The sequence below is a fragment of the Pantherophis guttatus genome, chromosome 3 (genome assembly GCF_059756535.1).
Source record: "Pantherophis guttatus breed Tessera chromosome 3, ASM5975653v1, whole genome shotgun sequence".
Classification (NCBI taxonomy): Eukaryota; Metazoa; Chordata; class Lepidosauria; order Squamata; family Colubridae; genus Pantherophis; species Pantherophis guttatus.
Genome location: NC_142065.1, coordinates 74,505,901 through 74,531,315, shown reverse-complemented (window position 1 = coordinate 74,531,315; position 25,415 = coordinate 74,505,901). Strand labels below are relative to the sequence as shown.

Here is a 25,415-nt window from a genome sequence, read left to right as displayed (position 1 = left end):
TAAAATCAATAGAACCCTGCTAGAATTAATCAATGGTGTCCCTACTTTGTAAGCTTCAACCTAAAATCTGTCCAGCTCAGTAAAACCAGTAATTTTGAGGGGGGGGCAGGGGGCAAGTCTGTGGGAACACAGGAGCATGAGTTATAGGCCAAGATAATTTGCTTAGAGAAAGGAGACTGTTAAGTAAACCCAATTTATGAAGCAGGGAAAGCAGTAAAGCTGATTAACAGAGGTGAGGAAAACAATTAGATTGAAATGCTGCAATTCATGTTCCATAACTTTGAAAATAAAATTCTTTCTAGGAATGGAAGGCAAATGGACTGTAACAGTCCCTGTATTTGCTAATGCTTCCAGGAGAAATCTTTGAAACACTTTAGAGACACAATGCAATACTTTTACAAGCAAGAATATCATGATTCTGGACTATGTTAACAGAGTCCTATTGTTTATTCCTGGGAAATTTATATTGATGTTAATCATGCTATGTTGAACAAAACTTTTTTTTAAAAAAGAGAATATTCTAGAAACTCTTTTCTCCCTCCCCCTCATTTATGAGCAAGTTAGCTCTTTGTAACTAATTTCATATAGTCTTAGTTGGGTTTCTGGAGAGGAAATCATTTCCTATCAGATTGTAACTGGGTTCAAGGGGAAAAAAAAGACAAATGTAACTCAGCAAGTTTGACTATTATCACCACCTTTTTTATTTATAGTATTAAGAATTGCTTTCATAGTTCCTTCATAATTGTAATAGGAGTTTTTTAAGAGTTTGCAATCTTGGAAACTAGATTCCCCTCCATTCCAACATAACCCTTGTCATTTCCCCCCTTATATGTCATGAAAGGTGCAGGTGCATACCTGAAGAACATTCATTTATGCAGAAATGAGTAATATTGCACCAGTTGTTTAATCTGAAATTTTGTGTGCAGTTACTTCTCATTCTTCATGACCGGATAATTTCAGCGGGATTATCTGTCGGTAACATCTTGAGTTTTTGTAGGATTACGCTTGTACCATCAATGGTAGTATCTAATCACTATGTCTTTTGTCAGACTCTTTTCAATTGCCTCCAATTTTGGTCTCCAATTGGGTGCATTTAAGCTTCATTATTAGCACTCCCAGCAAGCAGTTCTTGAGTGATTTGTTGTTCCCATGCTCCAAGATATTATCAACAAATTTCTCCAGCACAACTCTAAAGCATCCATTTTTCTTTGTTCAGCCTTTCTGATGACAGCTTTTACTGTCACATATTTTTTAACTTAGAAAACCAGGGATTTGATAATGCATATTTTTGTTTTCTGTTTTCCTATTCTGGCATTTTGTCCAAATTTATCATGGTCCTTTTCCAAGCAGCAGACATCTCTTTGTTTCATGACTAGAGTGAATCCTGAATTTTGGAAAATAAAGGCTGTTAGTACTTTAGCTTTACCCAGTTTCATTGGGCTGTCATTGCCTCTTGACATAAACTTAATAGATTTTGTTTTCAAATGAAAAACAGAGAAGCATTTTTTTCACTTGCAACAATTCCTTAAGTTTATATTAAGCTATATTCTAGCATTATCACCAGCATTCCTGACTGTATGGTTTGCATATAATTTAAATAAGATGACAGTATACAGCTTGTGCCATATACCCCTATAGGGTCACCCAAATATTCTGGGCAACAATCTTAGGCCAGAGGTGAAACGCTTCCGGTTTGGATCGGATCGCCTGATCCGGTAGTGATGGAGGCGGGTGGTTCGGAGAACCGGTAGCAAAAATCCCTGCCCCCCCCATTCCCAGCTGAGCCACACAATCATCAGAGGCTTTTTTTTTTATTTTTAAAAGCATTTTTTCTACAACCTCTTCGGAGATTTTTTTTTCTTTTAAATGCCTCTGACAATCCAAGCTGAGTTGTCTGATCGTCAGAGGTATTTAAAAGAAGAAAAGTCTCTGCTGATCAGGCAACTCAGCTGGGATCGTCAGACCCTTTTGAAAGCATTTTTTTACGTCTTCCCCGAAGAGGTTGTAGAAAAGATGGTTTTAAAAGTTTTTTTTTAAATGGCCACGCCCACCCAGTCACATTACAAGCCACACCCACAGAACCGGTAGTAACAAATTTTAGATTTAGATCACCATTGTCTTAGGCATACTTACTATCCTTTTAATTCACATGGAGTTGTGCAAAGGTAAGTGCTTTTAAATACTATGTTTCAATTTTTATGCTGTGTGTATTTTGTATTATTGTTCAGATCATAAATTTTCTATTTTCGCTTAAAGCTGACTCTTAAGCAAAACTGCACACGATTTCAGAGAGCCAATAATTAGCATTTTTATTACTTATTTTTTGTATAAGACCCAAATACTTATTATGATAATCATTATTCTGTTGTTTTGCATGTACACTGAGAACTTCTGCATTGGAGATAAATTCCTTGTGTGTCTAATCACACCATACTTTATTGGCTAAATAAAGCTATGCTAGGCTATGCTATTTATTCTATTCTATTCTTATATTCTATTCTATTCTGTTTCTACTCTACTCTGCTCTATTCTAATTTTCCAACCTGTTCTTTCTACTTGCTTTGCTTTACTTTAAATAAAAAGGACTGGCATTGTGGGAATGCATGCCTCCCACCTTCCCAATACAAATCTCTATTTTTCATGCAAGGATAAAAAATATAATACTTCTGCTTTCAATGTAAGCTGCCTTTTTTCCCCCTCCAAGCCATCAATACGTGCTGTCCTAACATGCCATTTTTCAATCTGTGTAAAAAGTCTGTTGCCTGATAAAGCAAGCTGTACTGAAAATCCTTATCACAGGATTCCCACATTAGTATTTGGGTCTTATACAAAAAATAAATATGCCCTGACTCAGAAAGGGATCACATAGGTCTGAAAGAGACTCCAAAGAGATGCAAATAAATAAAAGTGTGATTCATCTCCCTACTTTTGCAGCAGGATTGCATACAAGAATTTCCCTTTCAAGAGTATAATTCTTCTGATCCGTTTGATCTGAAGCCTGAATATGAGATATTCTCCCATTTGCAGCTCTCGACAACTCAGTGTGGTTATTACTTTTCAAAGAGGCGTTTTCTGGTGCAGTCACAGACAACAGACATTATTGTTGAAAAATTGAATAGAATAGTGAATAACAATTGGAAATTATCAGGGACTATGTAACAGTCATGTTGTCTATCCAGGTCATAGGCCAGGCCCTTCTTTCAACAATACAATACCTTTGTATGTAATGATCAAATAGCTAACATTCTCCCAATGAGTGTTATCCAACTGCTGGAATTCAAGCCTAATTCTCATTGCTGAAGAAATGTGGATAATCACTGCAGTCTGGATTTAATTATTTGTATATCAGATTTTATGAAATGTGCAAATTAAATGGCGCAAGAAGCGCTCTCAATATGCAACCCACTTTTCTTTAATGTATGGCAATCTCTGATTCCCTATTCTTTGAGATGAGGTATCGTTGTTTGGAAAGAAACATGAGGTATTAGTAAAGTTGTGCAATTTCTTATCAATTCATAATATTTTATTCAATAATAAAGAACAGATGTATTTGTGAGAAATACTTCCACCATAATAAAAAAAGAAGGAAATGACTGAGTTGTTTTTCCTCTCAACTCAATCAACATTTTGCTTGGGAATTTATTCTTTTTTCTATAGCTTGAAAACACAAGCACCACAACACAATTTTTTATAAATTCTCAAACTGATAAAACTTACATCCCTCCAAATCCCTCTTTCTGTATATTTGCTCCCCATGCATAACACCTTAAAATGAATCCAGCTTTTGATGACAACTCTTATCAAAACATGGAATAATCTTACTATGTGAAGTGTATGGAAGTGTGCAAGTGGCCAATTAATTCTTGACAGTTTGAAAAAGTTATTTGACTTCATGTGCAAGGTCAAATAACACTGTGAATGAAATGCTTTTATTCACAAACTAGGTATAATCCCACAAAGGAACATAACAAGTGAGGATCCATTTACAGAACTATTTAGTGCTATCCAAGATCATTCGCTGGATCTGAATAGTGCAGAGGCATCTTAAAGAAACCGGTGTATTTTATCGTTATGTCAGACAGGACCAGCTTTATACCCATGTAATTCATTGCACTTCAGAACAGAAGGTCTGTTTCCTACTCCACAAAACGTAACAGGATGTTCATGCATGGTCACAATCTTCTTTCTAATTGGCCTGCTCTTGCTCACGCTCTCCACATCCATAAACCAATATATACAAATGACTGAGTTTTGCCATTTTCAGAGGAGGCATCAGTCAGCCTTGACTGATTCCACTGCAACCCAATCATAGCTTTCCATGTCATCTTCAAATAATTGCATTTAATCCTGCCTCTCTATCCACATCTACTTGGAGATAAAGTCCAGTGAATTGAATGGATTTCTAGGTAAAGTATTCCTAACTTAATCCATCTAATCCAAACATTTCTTAATATAGTTTTGAAGGATTTAAATAGCTCAGAAGGCAGGTGGGAGACCAAATTCTGAGATGCTTCTGAGATTCAGATTTGCTCAAATTATTTTTGGATCAAATAGAATTAGGGCTGCCAAGTTATTTTTTTAGCAATACCAAAAGACCAAAAATAGTCAGCTAAGGAACTGTAAATCTAACTCTTAATTGTATACCTAATGTCACATATTATAGCTGTAACCATCACTCTCAGCTGGAGCTCCCCATCAAGATGTGCTTGCTCTCGAAATGGCTTGATGCTGGAACACTGCCTAAGAATACAAATTTTTTTAAAAAAAACCACACAGAACTTCCAGATCAAATATTAATTACATGCCAGATAGAATTATCCTATAGTTCAAAGAGAAAATATATAAAGAAGAAGCTGGGCATTAAACCAGCGGCAATATAAATCCTCAGTTTTTGAGCGATTATGAAAGATAAATAACCATATCATTGTGAAATAGAAAAATACTGGATTGCATCAAAAACTTCCACTAAGTAACTGTTAAATGTCACTATGAAAACCCGGTGGCAATGTGCCTTAAAAACATAATGAATCACACATCTCCTGAATTACGTTCATTAATACCGAAGGTGTTGTCTTCTTTCCTTTTTAACAAATCACATATACATATGCAATAGACAGAAGTGAAAATATTTGCTTAATCAAATACTGAATACCAAGCACCTTTTTTTGGTATTCTTTCGTAACAACTTCCTGAATACTGTAGCAGGGTTTTTTCTTTCTTTTTTTTTTTAATCTGCAAACCCAGTTAACCTTCCTTTTTTCAGTTTGGCTTGCTGCAATATGCTGTTCAATCCTCAGAAACCTGATACAGTCGGTGATTGTGATTACAGCCTTGTGCATTCATTTCTCAGAATACTAGTTTAATCTTTGCATGATTGACAGGAAGTGCTTCTGGTTTCCAGTCTGGCTGAAAAAAGTGAATATCGAAAGTCCGGGCCCAATTCTCAAAGACTCGTTTCTCTGTGATAAAGCGATGATGACTTCCCTTCCTTCCCCGTTCATGTGAAATGTACATTGTACATTCATCGGGTCCCAATGGTTCGTAATAATGATAAGGTACTGAAGGATGATTAGAATCCCTGTAGAAAAAGAGAGAAAATAGTTGGATGTGACTGAAAAATAAGGCTGTCCTCAATAAGTCAAAAGGTTCAAAAAGTCCTTTTCCTCCATTCACCTCATCTCCTAGAAGGCCAACATTGTAAACATTTAAATATTTTATCTGAACTAATTAATCTATAACCACTGCAGAACCAAATGGCTGACTACACTGAAGTGTGCAATGTATGTAGCTTGCATAGAGAGAAAACCTGAGATATATTCAGAGAGATGAGCATCTTGGAAGTAGTAACAGGACTTCAGACTTTTGATCCAGCCAACACAATAACCAGGATCGAAGCATATCTAGAACCATCAATTTGGCCCTCCCCCCTTTTTGCGTGGTTTTGTTTTAAGCTGCTGCTGTGATCCTAAATTGATTTGCAAGGACGATAATTTTATTTAACAACCACAACAAATTGCAAGATTTGAAAAATTGTAACCCCTCCCAAACAGATTATTCTCCGGGGGTATGAATCATATATACTGTATATATGTATACACTATTTTTAGTAATGAATTCCTACAGGTTTTTTTTTAATTAATTGTTAACATCTCAGATGGAATCTACATTTAAACTCCCAGAAACCCTGAAAATCCTAAGGGTCCTCCATGATCACTATTCTTATTTCTCCTCTCTGGGTCTGTAACTTTGATACAGTTTGATCCCTTTTACTAGTCCAATTCAATAAAAGACAAAGCAAAAATCAATCTGGCAGTATAAAAGGCTGACAAAGGATCTTAGTTTAAGAGTGATTGTGCCTGTACTCTCATAGCATACGGCATATGGCAGTAACACAGATACTGAAGCATACCAAGTTAAATGCACAATCCCTTTAATTCTGCAGATATCATTTAAGCATCTCTGGCAGGAGGTATATAGTTTTCCTGGAGCACTTTCTTCAGATTTTATAATGTCTGAGAAACACATTAATGTTATAAGCTTCATATATAACTAGTTATAATGCTATCACAGACCTATATATATATGAAGGCAGATATTCTCAACTTGGAAATCTTTAGATCAGGGGTATCCAAAATTGGCAACTTTAAGACCGTAAACGCTGAGGAATTCTGGGAGTTGAAGTCTACAGGTCTTAAAAGTTGCCAAGATATGACATCCCTGCCTTAGATGGATGAATTACAGCTCTAGTGGCTTCTGGCATAATTAACAAACCAAATCTACATATCATAACATCTTCTAAATATTACAAGAAGAAATGTCACAACTTCATGCTTTTTTGCCCACACATTAATGCTGATAATATCTGTTACAAAGTACAATGTGATATTGCATCGTGGCTTCCCTTTCCCTATTAATAAGAATTTTTCCATTGTGGAAAACAATGCATACAGCATCAAGATCACATAATGAATTTTCCTTTGAAGTAGACATTCGACGGAAGAAAAGTGAGTACTATGAACCTATTAGCCTTGTAATGTCTGAGTGTGGTGACTGGTGGAACAGAACAAACATTTCTTCTTCATACCTAGATTATTCATTTTTGAGTAAAAAATGTGCTGCTATTTCCCTTCCACTTGCTACACAGAAACAACATTCAAGACAACATAGCTAGGAAAATGCTGTAATCAATACAGCTCTAATTAACCCAAAGGAACACACCCTTGTTCAACTTCAAGATGATGAGACCATCTACAATGGTATCTTGTGTCTTTGGGACCAAATGTTAATTCCAATCCTAAACATCATCAAAAAGAATTGGGCTAAGTTTGTAAGTTTCATCTTTCTGGTTTGAATAGGTAAAAGGTAAAAGTCCCTGAGGATTTTACTCTGCTAGTCATTGCTGACTATAGGGGGCAGTGCTCATCTTCGTTTCAAGGCCATTGAGCCAAGCGTTGCCCGAAGATGTTTCTGTGGTCATGTGGCCAACAGGATATCATGGAGTGCTGTTACCTTCCCACCGAAGTGATACCTATTTATGTCCTTGCATTTGCATGCTTTCAAACTGCTAGGTTGGTAGGAAAAGGAGTCTCCCTGTCGCATGGCATTCAGGTCTCAAACTGGGCTACCAGCTTTCCAGCCAACAAGCCCAGCGTCTTAACCGCTAAGCCACCATGCTGCCTTCTGGTTTGAATAACCCGACTAAAATTGTATGCTAAATCCCCACTCAGCAATTATATTTTTATGAACTTTTTGAGAATGCTGAAAGTCATCTCTATCCTTGTTTATTAATACTAAAGCTACTACTAGTCTATAAAGGTGCCTATTTTATTACTCTGTGATATTAGACATTAATCAGTACTCAGTAGCTTATCAATATTATAGTAGGAGTGCATTTATAGATGTAACTACTGTTATGTAAAAACATTAGTTTTCCAAAGTGGCACTTTGCAATCGTCTGTATTATACATATATACCATAATATTTGTTTTGGGTAAAACAAAAAGATATTCAACTGTACTGTGATGATGATGATGCTTAATGGCAAATCTGACTGAGAAGAACTTTAAGCTTCAAAGTTTAATGCTATTAGTACAAGCATAAACAGTCTACAGGCATTTTCAAGAAAGAAGCAGGCAAATTCTGACAGGCAAAGAGATGGAATGATAACATAAATCCATTCCTCTTATATGATAGCTTGACAAGCAGGGTATACCAGGATAGGATTTGGATATTACTACATACTGCTACACTGCAGTGCATCCCAACTGTTTTCTTGCCAGAGCTGTCAGAAACTGCATTAATTTTAACTTTTGTGCCAAGTTCGTTTAAAAAGAATCTCATAGTTTATTAGCTACTGCAGGTTTTGCTAATCAGAATGAAACTAATCTATGGGAAGAAGAATCCAATAAACAGCTCTGTTGCTCCACTAATGTGTGTTAAAATACGCAGCTTGGATTCTCCCCAAGTCATGGTTCCTCTTAAAATGCTCTGTTTTCAAAAACCAGACAACACTGCAAGATTCCTGAATGACTTCATCTATTAAGAGTTGGCAATCTTTCAAAGACGTGGTTGATCCATGAATGAAGATATGACCAAGGCAGTTGTCATGTTTGGCCCTAGGAACTGAAAAAAAATTCAGAAGCACAGCTCCAAATCAACCATGAACCTTGCACAAGAAAGATGAGGTTTCCAAATGGACTGAATAAATGTGGAAAGATCTCAAACATGCAATGCAATCAAGAAGACCCAATAATATTTCTGAGCCAAAAGAGTTGGGGGAGGGGGGGAAGCAAGAATAGACAAATTCTTAAGAAAGGTTGTGAGCTGTTAGGATGCACATCAAGTTATAATGGCAAATGGAGCTGGAATTTCCATAGCTAAGTCACGGGGTTGTAAACCGTACACACATATACACAGGTCATAGATAATAAATGCAACAAGCCATTAACAGCATGTGTTTTCATGTATGGCCATATAATCTTGATTTTCAAATGGTTTTTCTCCAGAAATTAATTTCATGTATTCTATAGCATTATGTTTACCTAATAAATATTTAAAAGATAAGGAAACTAACAAGATGAGTAACTCCTCACAGTACAAACAATTTTAAATAATATATTAAATGTAATTAAATGCTGTTTGTTGTTTTCAAAACTCAATCACAGCACATGCTAATTGGGAATTCCAGGAAAATCCTACATCTGAGTTTTGAGTAGTATAAAGACATTTATGTATAAATACATAAGGCTGAATTTCGCAACCTAATTAAAAATTCAGGTGAATTGGTTACCTGCAGAAATCTGGTGGCACCATTCCATAGACGTCTATTTTGTCACACAGCTCTAATGCAATACTCATTGTAAACCATCCAGTGCTTAGCCAAGTGTTGGATATCTTCCTGAAAACAGAAACAATTAAGTTCCCCAGGTGACAAATAATACTTGAGATAACTTCCATGTTCGAAGGATTTTTTTTTAAAGTTACCTATTAAAATTCATAGAAAAGTTGTACACATGGGCAGTCAACATTCAAAGTACTTCTACACCATGTAATAGGTTTAACTATATCCTTCTGGTTGTGAACAAATGTATTTAGTAATTGTATTTTTCATTCTAACATTGCAACCATTAGTGATATTACATATCTGGGCAGTTACCTGAATAAGATTTGAGTGTAAACTGTGGGTTTGCATTAGTCCTACTAATTAAATGGGAAAGAAAGTAAACTCTATCTGGCTAATGGAAGGATTAGCAGGTGAATACACACTTTATGTAAACGCAGGGCATATTCAGGTTGAATACAGTGACTGTACAACAATGCAACAAAATTTCACATGATTTGGAACATTTTTTGCATAAATAACGTGAGCAGCAGTTCCACCCAAGGTAAAGAAATAACTGCAATGTATAGCCCTCCAAGAGCCTTGAAGCATTTCCATCAAGTTTATTTCTCCTTTCTCTTTCTTTTCCTTCCTACTTCATCTATTTTTTTCTCTTCCCCATCTCTAGCCATGCTGTTTTTTTTCTTCATAATCTTTTGCTTTTTTCCCTCTGCAAGACAAGAGACGGAATCTTTTGTGTGTGTGCTCATGTGAAAGGAAGCATAAAAGAAAAATGATTGTACATTCAGATAGCGGATCGGTTAGGTTAAAAAATGAGGCATCTTTATAGACTTATCAATGGTATTTTTTGTCCTAGTTTTTTTTTTTTTAAAGAATACATAGTGTACAAAGCTATATGAGCATACACTGATATACATATATGTATTCACTTACTGATAGAGAAATCCTTAGGGCTAGGTGGAATTAGCAAACAGAAATAGACAAAGTGGGAATAATGGTTATTCTACAGAATTTTTTTTTATCTCTGCTCTTCCTTTTGAAAAAGATAATTTTAAATTCATTCTGTTTTCAGAAACCAATTCTTAATCATTTTTGCCAATAAAGAGACATACTTAAGTAAGATTCCTACCTCAAAAAGTTAATTGTCAAGCTTCTACACCTTGGGTAAACTGTGATGGGCTATGCTGATATCTCAAGGAGAGATACGTAAGCTCATTTTCTCTCTCTCTTAAATGGACCCACAGGCTGAGATAATTAATTAATATTTAGCTAAACTGTAAATCTAAATCTAAACTCATGTGTCAAATTCACATACATTATAGTTGATTTATCTTGAATTTTGCTTGAAAAGCTCCGGGCTTAATTCCTGCTGAAGTGTTGAACTTGTGCCTGGAAACTATCTTCTGTATGTACACTCTACATAGGGCTATCTTTGAAGACTATCTAGGAGCTACAGTACAGAATTCAGTGGCTCAGGGAGTCTTGGGCATCCCTAGAGCTGCGTATGTAAAACCTCTACTGTGTGAGCTTCATTCAGTGTTGGTCTGTTTATGGGCCCAATTCAGGATGTTGCTCATGACCCTAAAGCACTTCATGGCCTAGGCTGAGGTTACTTGAAGGACCATTTTGTCCCAATTACATCTATCTCTCTTATTTGGTCATGCAGGAAGGGTGTTTTACAGACCCACCAGTTAAAGAATTATGTCTAACAGGGTCTAGGAAGACAGCCTTCTCTGCTGTTGCTCCTCCCTATGGAACATCTTGCAACCTTGATTTATTGATTTATGATTGATTTAATAATGAAGAGGAACCAATCTGGAACCAATCACTAAATCTACAGATCCCAACCCCCCTTGCGCAATTTTAAGGCAGAGTTAGTAGTAGCAAAAAGTAGGAAAAAAGCATGGGCTCATAAGCAACTGCTGATATCTTCAATAATATATTGAGACTGAAAGACTAACTTTGGAATTTGTAGTCTACCACAACATTATGCAATGAAGAAGTTACAACTAAAAAAAATTAATTCTTGCAGTTGGCCTAGCCAAAAACAACTGCTCCTCCAGTTGTAACCCAGATTATAGAAAGGGAGAGAATTCTTCTATTGTTAATTTGCCTATTTCTATATAAATAAGGGAAAAATAGAAAGAATATGGTATAGGGTTTCCTGCTTGAGCAAGGGGTTGGACTAGAAGACCTCAAGGGTCCTTTTCCATCTCTATTATTCTGAATATGTTTGGAGGTGAGAACAAGTGTAAGTATAGGAGCACGAAACCTCTTTTCTCTTATATTAATCTGAGCCCTCTTTCTTTCAAACCGGCCTTTTTAAGGCATTCAGACACTAGTTTCTTTTCTTGTCCTCCTCTCCTGAATCACACGTCAAAGAAATTAGATGACATAAGAAATAACATGATCTATAAATCCTGTATTTTCATAGCTTTATCTGTCTGGCAATCAACGTATTGTCTAGGAATATTTCCATTTGTGTTTCTTCTTGCAAGCACCTACCTTAATCAAGGTTGTGAACCCTAACTTTTTAAAAGTCTGCTGGCCTACCCTGAGCTCTTTTTATCAGTCCAAAGCAGTGTTTCTCAGTCTTGGTACCTTTAAGATGTATGGACTTCAACTCCCAGAAGTCCCCAGCGAGGTTAAGAAACACTGGTCTAAATAGGCTGCTTGTATTATGTCCAGGAATGCATCGTCTTTCTGAGGTAATTTCCACTGGAGAAGAAAACCTAGCTTTTCCCATAGGCTCTGGGTCCAGGATGTGGCTGAAGCTTGTACGGGGTGATTGGTGGATAAATATGATTTTCATTGAGGCATCTGCATTATCTATTGCTTTAAATATTCTTTATTTTACTATACTGTGCTTTTATTCCGTTTACTACCCAGAGTTCCTTTTGACAAATGATTGATACTTGTTTAATAAATAGATAATAATATGCCATCTCATGTTTGATCCAAGAGTCCAGGATTCCACTGATGATTAATTCTTTTGTTGTTGTTGTTTTCAGATAATTTTTTTCATAGCCGAGATCCAGTCAACTGTAGCTCCTGTTTTCCTGAAGCTGACATGCAATTCTCTAGGTATCAATTTTAAAGCCAACAAGCCAAATAAAATAGTGCTGTCATCACACATTACAGTAAAAAAGCTTAAATATACACCCGAAGGCTTACCCAGAAAAAAGAATGCTTATAAAGTACTTATGTATTTCACATTATGTAAGTATTTCCCTGGATCTCTTAAGTAATCAGAACTGTGTATTTCATTTTATTACTGAGTGATATACTTTGTATTTTAATAGCTCGTACCTAACCTCTGGGTTATCCCCCTAGTTATCATACCTTTTATACATATTTGGGGTAAGATCGTTTCTACACAGACATTAGCATATCTATGGCTGTCAGAAATATTTGGCAAACAGACAGTATACATTACATAGTTGTGGAATGCCCTGTCTGTTTGTCTAACATCTAAGACAAAGCTGGTAAGAACTGGATCACTGGTTTCATATAGCTTCAGCAGCTTGCTGTTCAATCTGACACATTCTATGGATAGCTAACAGAAGAAAGCACATCACTAAACATCTATTTTAATAAAGGAGGGTAGGCTGGGAAGGGAAACAATGGCTTTGTAGCTGCTAATTAGAAGACAGAGTATATAAAAAGGGCAATACAGTTTTTGTTCATGCTTGACTGTTCTTGCTCTGAAAGTCTAGGTTCATGGCCCCTTTGAGACAATCATTCCAATAAGCCTGGTTAATAACTGGCCTTGAGGAAAAAGTCCTCCTTTTCTGTAACAGAGAAGGTCTGGTTTAATTCAAACCATGATCTTTGCATCAAAATCTGAGTTGTAGGAGGAAGAAGAGACAAAAAGACATTTGTTACTGACCAATTTGTTTCCAAGATTAATAAAACATGGCATAATCAAGAGGACCAGCTTAAGTATTATGTAGTTCATAACTGAGTGGCTAATGAAGATTTTAGCCACTGAGAGGCTTTGGGGATTTTAAAAAAAATCTTTGGATTTTAAAAACATGAGAAGGCTTTAAATGAAAGACTTTTCCAAAGAATGTAATAGGATAGGATGCAAAATACTTCTAGTGAGGATAATAGTACCTGAAATGGAAAAAGGAAACAACATTGTATTGGATTTGTTCTTCTCTAAAATGAGTTAATTTATACATAAATGTGTATGTGATACTTATCCTGTCATCATCTTTTCACTGCACACACACAAAAAAATGTAATGAGTACATAAGTAATAAAAATAAATCCATTCTTTGTTGTAGGGAAGAAATTCATTTCTAATGTTGTTTGCAGCCATACAGAGGGCCACTTATTAAACAAATTGATCTGGAGATCTGTTTGTAAGCCATAAATGGGCTCATAAATGGAGATAAGTGTCATAATAACTTCACTTTTTTCCCAGTTGGAAGTATACGATGAGTACTTCAGAGGTATCCAATATATGAAAAAGAAAGCTTTATTGCTAAAATGTTCCAAGAATGCAATAAGTAGATATTATAATTCACCAAATGACAGCATTGAGTCAATAAAGAAAATCTACTTTTTCAAAAATAGTGGATTGTTTTTATTCAGGTATATTATCTAAAGTATGATTTAAATGCACGATCCACCTTCACACTGTGCTATTCTAGAATTCTATCTATCAACTGTATTCACTATATATTGATTTAGGTATTTAACAGGTAAGGCAGAAATGTTATTTGATTGCATCATTGTGTTATATTGCAAAAATTGTTATTTGACACACAGAAATATTGAAAGTTAATAAATAGGAAAAAGTTTCTGTACATTCTAAAAAATCAGATGTGTGGTGGCACCTTTTCCAAATAATGCATTTTATTAAAAGGCATAAGGTTTGCTGATCTGCAGGTCACTCCATCAGATGCAGAGTCACTAAAATGCTGTAGGGTTTAAAACAGTGGGAGAAGATGAGGAAGACATGTTGGTTATGCTGATGCAGGGTACATGAGAGACAGGTGATAAGTACTTTATCAACTATCAATTGTAATGAACCACAGTGGCACAGTGGTTAGAGTGCAGTACTGCAGGCTACTTCTGCTGCCTGCCGGCTGCCTATAATTTGGCAGTTCAAATCTCACCAGGCTCAAGGTTGACTCAGCTTCCATCCTTCTGAGGTGGGTAAAATGAGGACCCAAATTGTTGGGGGAAATATGGTGACTCTGTAAACCGCTTAGAGAGAGCTGTAAAGCACTGTAAAGAGGAATATAAGTCTAAGTGCTATTGGTAATGTGTTACAAAATCATTGCATTTATTGAGATCTTCCAAGATTATCTGAAACCTTTTGATGTATGTTGATGAATCTTAACAACAACCATCATTTAATGGTGGAAATAAAGCCCAATCTGTATACAAGTGTAGGCTTTCTGCCCAGTGCTTTTAGTTTTTAAGAAAGATCACAAGAAATTGAACATCACAAATTGTCACCTAAGCTCATAGCTGATATACATTATTAATAAGTTACAACTCATATCCTTCCCCAGTTCTGCTGTGCTGCTTCATTGTGGTATGGGACTGATCCTGAGAAAGCATCCAGAGTATATATTCTTAGCAAGGTCACCAAAGATGTGAAGGTCATCTCAGCTGCCCAGCTAATGCAGGCAGGCATCCACACTGGGCAACAGCAACACAGGAAAATACTGGATATGGAGGATCACTTTAGTGATAATGCCAAAGGCATCTTCTCACACTCACCTGAGCATTTTACCAAGAAAGCCACATGGACAGAAAAATATAAACTGATTAATAATACAGTGACAGATGATGGGGACCTCAGTTTGGATAGCTGTCAACAAAAGATACTGAAGATGAATTAAGGAGCTTTCAGAATACTAATGGTGTATATGATTTGACTAGATCAAAGCCTTTAGGACATCTAGTTGCTGTTGTCATGTAGGAAAAGAAAACTCAAAGCTGCAAACAGAATTATGATAGGAACATGAAAAGTAAGAAGCACAAATATGGAAAAGCACAACACAGTGAAAGACGAATTGACTACTTGTTGACATCTTAGGCATCAGTGAATTAAAGATGGACAAGAATTGGGCTGGAATTGGACATTTTCATTCAAAAGACATTCAAGACATGAAAAGAGAGGAATAACATTCTTGCATAATTAGGAAGGTTATATCAAGAATAGTATTTAGTTAAGTGCATCAATGATAGAATATTATCTGTTAGACATTCTGGACAATGTATAATTATGATAACCATCCAAATTTATGCTCAAACCACCAACACAGAAGAAGTGAGATTGACAAGATTTATAATGAACTTCAATTTGAACATACAAGAAGATGTGGTTTGGAGACTGGAATGCCAAACCTGGGAATATTAGGGAGGAAAGTGTAGTTGGACTATATGGCTTAGGAAACCAAAATTAAGTATGAGAATCATTTACTAGTTTTTGCCAATCAAATGACTGGCTTGCTAACACAATTAGTGTAAAATTTGACTAGTTATTGATGGAAGATTAAGACTACTAGAAGTAAAATGAAGTAATATAAAGTTGGTTTATTTGATCGAAGTTAAAATAAGATACATTGTTATTTCTAGTAAATCTTACTGGAGGACTTTCTAATGATACCCTAATGATACCAGGACTGAAATGGTGATGCTTTATGGATATTTGTCTATAGATAATAGATGGGATATGGGGTGAAAGTTCATTGATTGTAAATTAGGAGAAGGTGAACAGTTACAGACTAAAATTGTTTAGTCTTATGATGAAGTTACGTCTTTATTTATTTTCTTGCTTTTTCTCTACTATATTCTTATCTTCCTATTTGCTTTTTCTTTGCACCTTTCACTTTCTTTCTACTCTTCTTTTAGTTTAGACTTCACCATTTTAATTTAAAGTCTTTAATTAAAAAAAAGTTATATTTTTAAAAAGGAACCAGTCAAACTACGTATCAATACCAAGAAATGGAGTCTTAGCAGCCTTTAATAAAATGTGCTAGTTGGGAAAAGTGCTATCAGATTTCTGCCACCATAGACCAACACAGTTTTCCTCCTAATGCTGCAAAGTGATTCAAATTGAGCAAATTTGCTCAAATTCAGAGCAAATGCTTCAAATAATTATTCTACCAATTACAGGAGTACTTTCATTATCTATTGTTGTAGAATTGTTTTCATACCTGTCTTTCCCAGTTTCCTGTTTGAAGAGGTCATCAAAATGAAGCATTTTGTGTCGAGATATCATATATACTTTTAACTGAGGTAGTATTTGATTCATCAGTTGCAAATTATTATAAATTAATCCTTTTCCATCTCTTCTCATGTACATACTTGGGCCCCAGAAGATAAATACAGTTCCATGACTCATATTTAATAGTTCATTGCGATTTCGCAAAATCCTCTGGATACTGGAATGAGCTATAACTCGCAAGGTTGTCTTGTTTCCAACATCTTTCCCAAATCCCCGTGTAGGTGCATCATTCATTCGTATTACACACTCTGTCTGATCGATCTTCTTCCCTTGATGGCTTCGCAAAAGGTGTCCAGAGCTTGTGACTAGAGCACAACTGGTGCAATGCATTTTCAAAGGCTGCAGAGAAATAAATGTCTCCATTAACATCCAAATATATATCTCAACACATATTCAAATCCTCCAAAATTGGGGGAAAAAATACTGCCAAGATAATGGTAGAAAAAGAACAAACTAAACCCAAGTGATGGGCTTCCAATGTCATTATGAAAATTTAGTTCCCTTCATCTATCCACAATATCTCAGAAATCTATGAAGCCTGGCAAATTATTGCCAGTTTGGAAATATGTATTTTTCTTTAGCTAGGGAACTATGAGAGCAGTTTCTGGCTTGCATGACTAAGGAGGGATTTGAACTCACGGCCCACGGTTTCTAGCCCAGTGCTTTAACCATTCGGCCAAATTGGCTGCAATAAATTTCAAAAGTTTTTAAAACTGTGAAACATGGCAATCTGATCCACATTCCCCACTTATAAAATCACTGTGACAGATGTTGAATTTCAGCAAGGCTGTTTATTTTTGCTTTTAAATAAAACTTGGTATCTGCAAAAATAATCTGTGGAGTGCCGTTATCTCCTTTCTCAATGAATTTATTCTATTCCATTCCATTTTCTTTTCTCTGGAGAACCAGCTCAAGTAAAGCAAGGAGAGAGGAGGGAAATAAAATACATAATTTCAGAAGATCTGCAGGACAGTTGAAGATCTGTTTCTTAGCCACACTCACATTCCCAGCACAGAATTGAAGGAGAGAGGCAGGAAGTGGAAGCTGCTTGGAATAAAGTTGTCAGATAGGCTATCACAGAGAAATGAAAGAGAAGGGATGGTGAGGAGACAAGAAAGGAGACAAATTGGGTGGCTGAATGACTAAGCTTAGAGGCATGAGACAGTGAAAATAGACTTACTGGATTTCATAATATAAAAGTATGATTGCATATGTTTTAAAAATGTATACTTTGAATGGGTGTCTGTAAAATTAGAAAATGATTAGGGATGAGGATGCTGATCCAGAAGAACATTTGGAAATTGCATAAACCCGTCAGGGAGATTTTGTTGGTTTCATGTGGCAATATACAGAATAAAGGGTGAGGTTGGGTCTTTGCATTAGCAATTTACATTCCTATTTTTCTGAAATGTTTTATACAAAGTCCTAGACTTGCATCAATTCATTTAATGACTGTTCAAAGTTACTTTGGCACTTAAATGTGCCAAAATTACTTTGGCACTTAAATGTGGCACTTAAACAGTGACTTATGACTGGTGTTCACACTTAAACTGTTGCAGCATCTCCATGATCATGTGATAAAAATTCAGATGCTTGGCAACTGATTTATATTTATAACAGTTGCAATGTCCCAGAGTCGTGTGATTCCCTTTTGGGACCTTCTGACAAACAAAGTCAATGGGGAAGCCAGATTCACTTAGCAACCATGTTACTAACTCAACAATTGCAGTGATTCACAATTGTGACAAGAAAGGTCGTAAAATGCGTCAAAAACCATTTAACAAATGTCTCATTTAGCAACATAAATTTTGGGCTGAATTGTGGTCATAAGTCAAGGACTGCCTGTGTTGCAAACGTAAGTTGTAGAACATTTCAGAAAAAATTGCTTAGATATGATTTGGAAATCTGGTTTTCTTTGCTTTGAAATGGGTATTTTGTTGAAATAAAAGATGATATTTTGAGTAAATTGCCTTTCTAAAAAATGTTGGCTTGTTGTGGTAATACATTCTCTGATGACTTACAACTAATGCTAGTAATTTTGTGACACTACTTTTGTTTGTTTGTATACTTATGTCTTCAACTGAAACAATTTCCTGAATAATTTTCTACTAATATTAAGGCAATAGTTATCAGATTTACACTTTTTTCAGTATTAAAAGCTTAAGAGCCCCAAAACATTGGAGATTTATGGTTTAGATCAGGGGTTTGCAACCTTAAACGCTCAAAGTGGCATTTGGACCCGTTTCCCACAGAAAACAAAACACTGGAGACCATAAAACCTGGTTGGGCGTGGCCAAGTCAACATCACTCCCACCCAGTCACATGACCTGTCCCAGCCACGCCTACCCAGGTTTTATGGCTCTGGGTGTTTTCTGTGGGAAATGGGTTTCTCTCTTTCTCTCATTTTTCTTTTTCCTCTCCCTTCCTCTTTCTTTCTTTCCTTACCCCTTCCCTCTTTTCCCTCTCTCATTCTCTCCCTCCAGCTCTCTCTCATTTCTCTCTCCCTCTTTCCCTCATGTTGCTTTTTTTCCTCTCATACTCTCCCACCATCATTTTCTCATTTCTCTTTCTCTCCCCTTTTCTCTCTCTCCCTTTCTTTTCTGTTCTTTTTCCTCTCCCTCTTTTTTCTTTTTTCCCTTTTCTGTTTCCCTCTTTTCCCTCTCATTTCTCTTTCCCTCTCCCTCATGTTTCTTTTTCCTCTTTCTTTTCCTCCATCATTTTCTCATTTCTTTCTCTCCCCTTTTCTCTCTCCCTTTCATTTCTGTTTTTTTCCTCTCTCTTTTTCTTTTTTCTCCTCCTTTTCTCTCATTTGTTTCCCTTTTCCCTCATTTCTCTCTCCCTCTCCCTCATGTTTCTTTTTCCTCTTTCTTTTCCTCCATCATTTTCTCATTTCTCTTTCTCTCCCCTTTTCTCTTTCATTTCTGTTTTTTCCTCTCCCTCTCTTTTTTCTCCCCCCTTTCTCTCATTTGTTTCCCTCTTTTCCCTCTCATTTCTCTCCCTCTCCCTCGTTTCTTTTTCCTTTCTTTTCCTCCATCATTTTCTCATTTCTCTTTTTCTCCCCCTTTCTCTCCCTTTCATGTTTTTTTCCTCTCCCTCTTTTTTCCTCTCCCCCTTGTTTCCCTCTTTTCCCTCTCTCATTCTCTCCCTCCAGCTCATTTCTCTCTCCCTGTCCCTTCTCCCTCTCATTTGTTTCTTTTTCCTCTTTCTCTCCCTCCATCATTTTCTCTTTTCTCTCTTTCTCTCCCCTTTCCTCTCTCATTTCTTTCTCTTTCATTTCTTTTTCTTTTTCTCTCCGTTTTGTTCTTTCTTTCTCTCCCCTTCTGTTTCCCTTTTCCCTCTCTCATTCTCTCCCTCCAGCTCTCTCATTTCTCTCTCCCTTCTCTTTTTGTTCTCTTTTCCTCTCATTTTCTCCCTTCATCATTTTCTCATTTCTCTCTTTCTTTTTCTCCCCTTTTCTCTCTCATCTCTCTCCCTCATCTCTTTCTCTTTCTCTTACCACCCTCTCTCTCGTGAAGAGAGAGAGAAAATGATCTCTTTCTCTCTCTCTTCCCTCTTGAACCATTTCCAAAAACAGGAGAGGATTTTTTTTTTTTTTTGGCTGATGTTCTTTCTTCTCCTTTGGGTGCTTTTTACCATATGATTTAAATCAAGAGTCATTTCAGGTTCCCAGATAAATGAAGCTCTTTCATCCCCCTGCTGTGAATCCCTGTCAGCTGACTGGCCCCACCCCTCGCCCTCCCCACCCAGTCCCTCTTTGCGTAGCCTGAGAAGGTAAGGGCAATGGTGAGTTGAATATATAGATGATACTTGCCTCTCATCTTGAGGGTGCTTCTTCCAGCACTTCTTAGTGCTGTGTGCACCTCGGTTGCTTGGGGAGATGTCCCGAGACACTGGCCTGGGCCAGCTGTGGCTGATGCTCCACGTTGTAAATGCAGTCCCCTCCTTCTCCTGAATCCCATTACAACGCAGAGCATCGGTTGCAGCCAGCCCGGGCCAGTATCTCGGGGTGGAGAGCAAGTCGCACATCTCCCCAAGCAACCAAGATACGCACAGCACTAAGAAGTGCCAGAAGAAGTGCCCGCGAGATGACAGGCAAGTATAGGGGCACTTCCCTTTCGCCTGGAGCGAGTCTCCATCCCTGCCGTTGACTGTACCTTCTCAGGTTACACGAGTAGTGACTGGGAAGGGAGGGCGAGGGGTGGGCCAGCCAGCCAACAATGAGCCACAGCGGGGAGGGGGGGGGACAAAAGAGCTGCATGCGACTCTGGGGCTGCACGTTGCCAATACCTTGTTTGAATGAAAAGGAAGCATTGCATTAAAAAAAGATCAATGACAAAAGCATCTTCATCTTTCAGCAACTTTTTTAAAGGAACCAATGTGTTGCCCTCACTGATTTAGCTTCCTTTACTCTCAGCGGAGCTGTCATGTAGACCTAGATTAACCAGAATCAATTCTGATATTACCTTTAAAAAAAAAAACTCCAAGATCCAACAGACAAAAAGTGTGTGTTTGTACGAAAGAAACATGCTAAGAATTTAAAAAGAGTACTTCGCAGTACGTGCTCAGCATTTTTGGCACTGTATCAGAATTGAACTGAATAGTTTTTGTGCATATAATTTCATTTGAGATAGTAGCTGGGAGTTGGATAAGATATAGATGATAGATAGATAGATAGATAGATAGATAGATAGATAGGTAGATAGATAGTAGATAGATTCAAATGTTTATACGTATATAAACATTTATACATGTTTTTGGATAGAATATAAAAACATTGAATATTTTCTTAATTCTCAGTATGCTAAACTCTGTTTAATATATCTCCCATCCCAATAGAATTATAATAGCTTTGTCAACTATGATGTCACATTTTATAGCAGAAACTGGAATGTGCTTCTATTGTGTTCTGGACTTAACTTCACTTTTTTTTATTAACATGGGTCATGGAAACTGGAAGTATTTATAGAATAATAGAAAATACAATAAGGATTTTCTTGTAACTGAAATCAATTGTTTCTTGTTCCATCATTTAGAACCCCAAATAATTCTGTCCTGTCTTCTACGTGACAGCTTTTCAGATATTTAAGACAAATCTGAGTTTATCCAGTTATCCAATTGCTCTAAGCATTTCTTGTTGTTTTTTTTCTTCCAGCCAGGCTCCTTATTATTTGGTTATTTTCATTTGGATGTATAACATACAATCTTGTTGGTGGTCTAAAATGCAGTGCCTAGATCTGAATGCAATATTCTGAGTGTGATCTGACCAACACAGAACAGTAAAATGAAGTTATGGAATGTTTTTTTAATAGCTGTAATGGGCAGAAGGAGTAACTTTGAAGTAGAGTAGGAAAAGATGTTATTAAGACAATGGGCAGAAGCGTAATTTGAAAAAAACATCTCAGATATGATCATCCTAGTTCCTTTGAACATAAAGAGAAGGAGGGAGAAGCACATTCAGACATTCAAGATTCTACTAAAAAGCCAAAACAGTTCTAGGCTGCATAAACACAGGGATAGAATCAAGTTCACATGAAATGTTAATACCACCTTGGTAAGGCCACACTTGGAATATTTTTTGGGGTCGCCATAATGTAAAAAAGATGTGGAGACTCTAGAAAGAGTGCAGAGAAGAGCAACAAAGATGATTAGGGGACTGGAGCAGTGGTGGGTTTCCCCCGGTTCAGACCGGTTTGCAAGAACCGGTAGTAAAACCAGCGGGAGGCCCTGCCCACTGCCCTGGATGTTGTCACCAGTGATCTGCGCATGCACAGAAGCTTCAATGTGCGATCTCATTGCGAGCCAGTAGTAAAGGTAAGTAGAACCCACCCCTGGGCTGGAAGCTAAAACATATGAAGAACGGTTGCAGGAACTGGGTATGTCTAGTTTAATGAAGAGAAGGACTAGGGGAGACATGATAGCAGTGTTCCAATATCTCAGGGGCTGCCACAAAGAAGAGGGAGTCAAGCACCTGAGGGTAGGACAAGAAGCAATGGGTGGAAACTAATCAAGGAGAGAAGCAACTTAGAACTGAGGAGAAATTTCCTGACAGTTAGAACAATTAATCAGTGGAACAACTTGCCTCCAGAAGTTATGAATGCTCCAACACTGGAAGTTTTTAAGAAGATACTAGATAACCATTTGTCTGAAGTGGTGTAGGATTGCCTGCCTAAGCAGGGGACTGGACTAGAAGACCTCCAAGGTCCCTTACAACTGTTATTCTCTTCTCTTCTCTTCTCTTCTCTTCTCTTCTCTTCTCTTCTCTTCTCTTCTACTCTACTCTACTCTACTCTACTCTACTCTACTCTACTCTACTCTACTCTATTCCCTTATAATAAAACTAATACTAGTTTGCTTGTCTTAGATTTCTAAATTTTGTCTATTTTGGAGGGCTGACAATAACCATTCATATGTTTTACATATGAATGTAAAATTTTACAACAAAATTTTAGAGCATTTTCTGGGTCATTTAGTTTTCTGTATTATTTACATTTTGTGTAAAGTATTCTTTGATGTAAAGAATTATTTAACATATATCACCGTATTATCTTTTAACAAAAATATTAATATATTTCATCAAAATCACATACAAGCACAACTTACAGGCTAAAGCAAAGTAAAACCAATCTTTACTTAAAAGAATCTAAGTACTTGCTCTAATGTACAGTTGTGTGCCCAGGCAGTTACATTTTTACTAAAAAAAAATAAGTTTGGTGAATGGAAAAAATACTATTATTTTTACAGATCAAATTAACTCAAGCCATGGTAGAGGGAAATTGGGTATCATTTTCTTGTTTGATAAAATGGGGAATGGCTTTTAATGAAATTCTTTTGAGGTTCAAATTGAGATTATGAAAAATATTTGTAGCTCACCTGTCCAGTTCACAGACTAAGTAAGCATGTCTCTTTGTTGTATTTTGATGAAAACATTTCAGAGAACCATAGTTAGGTCAATGAAGAACATTATCTACATCCAAGAAAGTGGTTGAGTTTTGCCACTATGTATATTTCTAGAAACTACAAGACGAATCAATTATTTTTAATAGCAGGTTGTAAGTCTTTGCAACTTCAATTTCTTATGTCACAGTTATTTTTGTTTGGGAGCACTTACTATGCAAAGCCTTACTCTTGCACATTCAGCATTAAAAGTTTAGTCTTGTTAAAATACTGAGTATTTTCAGCGTATGACAGACGGCTCCTAATACTGTATGAAATTAGCTGCCATGATTTCCTGTGGCAGAAAATTATCTATGTGTCATTAGACACACAGTTAGCGTGTCTCCATATATTAATCTCATGTGCCTCTTAGGGATTTAACTGAAAAAAAAAGCTGGAGTCAGCATAATGACATACCATTTAACTTCGCAGGAGAGACATATATGTATGAAACAATTTTTAAGACTAAGTGTACCAAGATATAAATTAGTAATGATGCCTAGTTTTGCCTTATGAAGCAGAAAGTAAGAGATGCATTGATACAACACTTACTTGTTTTCCTAACACTAAGAATTTAGGCATTTTTATGGTATCACTTTTGAAAGGTCAAACACACCTTCCCATATGTGATCTTAAATTATAATGTAATGAAAATTCCACTATAGGGGCCCTTAATTATTACTGAGGCTATCTGACATAAAAGTAAAATTTTCCAACCAGGCAGAACAACCTAACATCTTGAATAGTCTCATAGATTGGGGTTCTCTCATCATTTCCAAATAAATCTTCCTAAATTAGCAAGAAAATTATCCTTATGTATTGAAATGTTCATGCCTTGTGAACTAGGATTCTTAAAACAGTAGTGTGTGTGTGTGTGTGTGTGTGTGTGTGTGTGTGTACATGTGTGCATGCATTGTCAGAATATTCATGACTAGAAAGACATGGTAACAAGATCAGCCAATGAACAGGCATAGCAACTAAGTCGGCCAATTGGGAGCTGAGACAGACTGGAGCCAGGGTGTGTCTTAGTCTGCAGCTTCTCATTCTGTGCAGAAAAGAGAAACTAAAACAAGTGTGTGTGAACTTGTCTGCTGATCTGAGCTGAAATGAAACTGTTCTCTGCTGTTGGTATTGTGTGTGTGTGTGTGTGTGTATTCTTGTATATAAAGAAGTTAATGAATCCTGCTGAATCAGTTTATCTGTGTGTGCTTCTGGATTTGTTTTTTGCAACAAACTCTTGACAGGTTATGGGCCCAGAGCACACAGAAGACTGAAGCATGCACTTATACGCACATCTTCAAGGCAGTTTTTGACACCTGGCAATTGCCTGGACCAGTTCCCGCAGTTTTCGTGGCATGGATTTTCAGAAGTGACTTGACACTGCCTCTTTCCTAGGGCTGAGAGAGAGTGACTGGCCCAAGATCTCCCTGCTGGCTTTGTGCCTAAAGTGGAACTAGAACTCACTAGAAACAACCAATTTCTAGCTGGGTGTCTTAATTACATCAAATTAGCTCTTAGGCAGTTCTTACCTATTTTTTTAAAGTACATTTCACATGTCATTTTGATGGATTTTCAATGACAGAGTAAAATAGCTTGGAAAGGCAAAATGAAGTGTATTTTTGTTTCAAAAATAGCATCAGCAGGCACCAGTATGTTCCTTTAATGTGAGTTGAAAGAAGCACATAAGACAATTTTGTCCAAAATAATCTTTCCCATTCAGTTCTTTGTTCAACAATAGTATACCTATTTTCAGTGCACATACATAGGATTTTAAAGAGCTTTCTTTCAAACTACAAACACCATGTAATATAGCACCTGAGCTGTTGACTGGAGTGGATATCAGAGAACACGTGATAATTCTGAAATATCTATTAGTTTCTGCCCCAAATC

At 36.7% G+C, this 25,415-nt stretch overlaps 2 protein-coding genes across 3 annotated transcripts in view; one reads left to right on the top strand and one right to left on the bottom strand.

Annotated features, from left to right (window-relative positions):
• PIGK (phosphatidylinositol glycan anchor biosynthesis class K) overlaps positions 1-25,415 on the top strand; it is a 136,133-nt gene that overhangs the window by 108,358 nt on the left and 2,360 nt on the right. Inside the window, exon 11 of one of the 2 annotated variants that reach the window (XM_087889836.1) lies at positions 12,352-12,793. The exons of the other annotated variant lie outside the window; for it this stretch is intronic. Coding sequence (XP_087745962.1) covers positions 12,352-12,588 — 237 coding nt within the window. The 3' untranslated portion in view covers positions 12,589-12,793. Of the gene's footprint in view, positions 1-12,351; positions 12,794-25,415 lie in introns of those variants that run through there. 2 annotated transcript variants of the gene reach the window in all.
• Positions 3,502-25,415, bottom strand: part of ST6GALNAC5 (ST6 N-acetylgalactosaminide alpha-2,6-sialyltransferase 5) — an 80,628-nt gene continuing 58,714 nt past the window's right edge. Inside the window, exons 3-5 of the mRNA XM_034437026.3 lie at positions 16,522-16,931; positions 9,290-9,397; positions 3,502-5,578 (exon numbers count right to left, since the gene is read on the bottom strand). Coding sequence (XP_034292917.2) covers positions 5,347-5,578; positions 9,290-9,397; positions 16,522-16,931 — 750 coding nt within the window. The 3' untranslated portion in view covers positions 3,502-5,346. The remainder of the gene's footprint in view (positions 5,579-9,289; positions 9,398-16,521; positions 16,932-25,415) is intronic.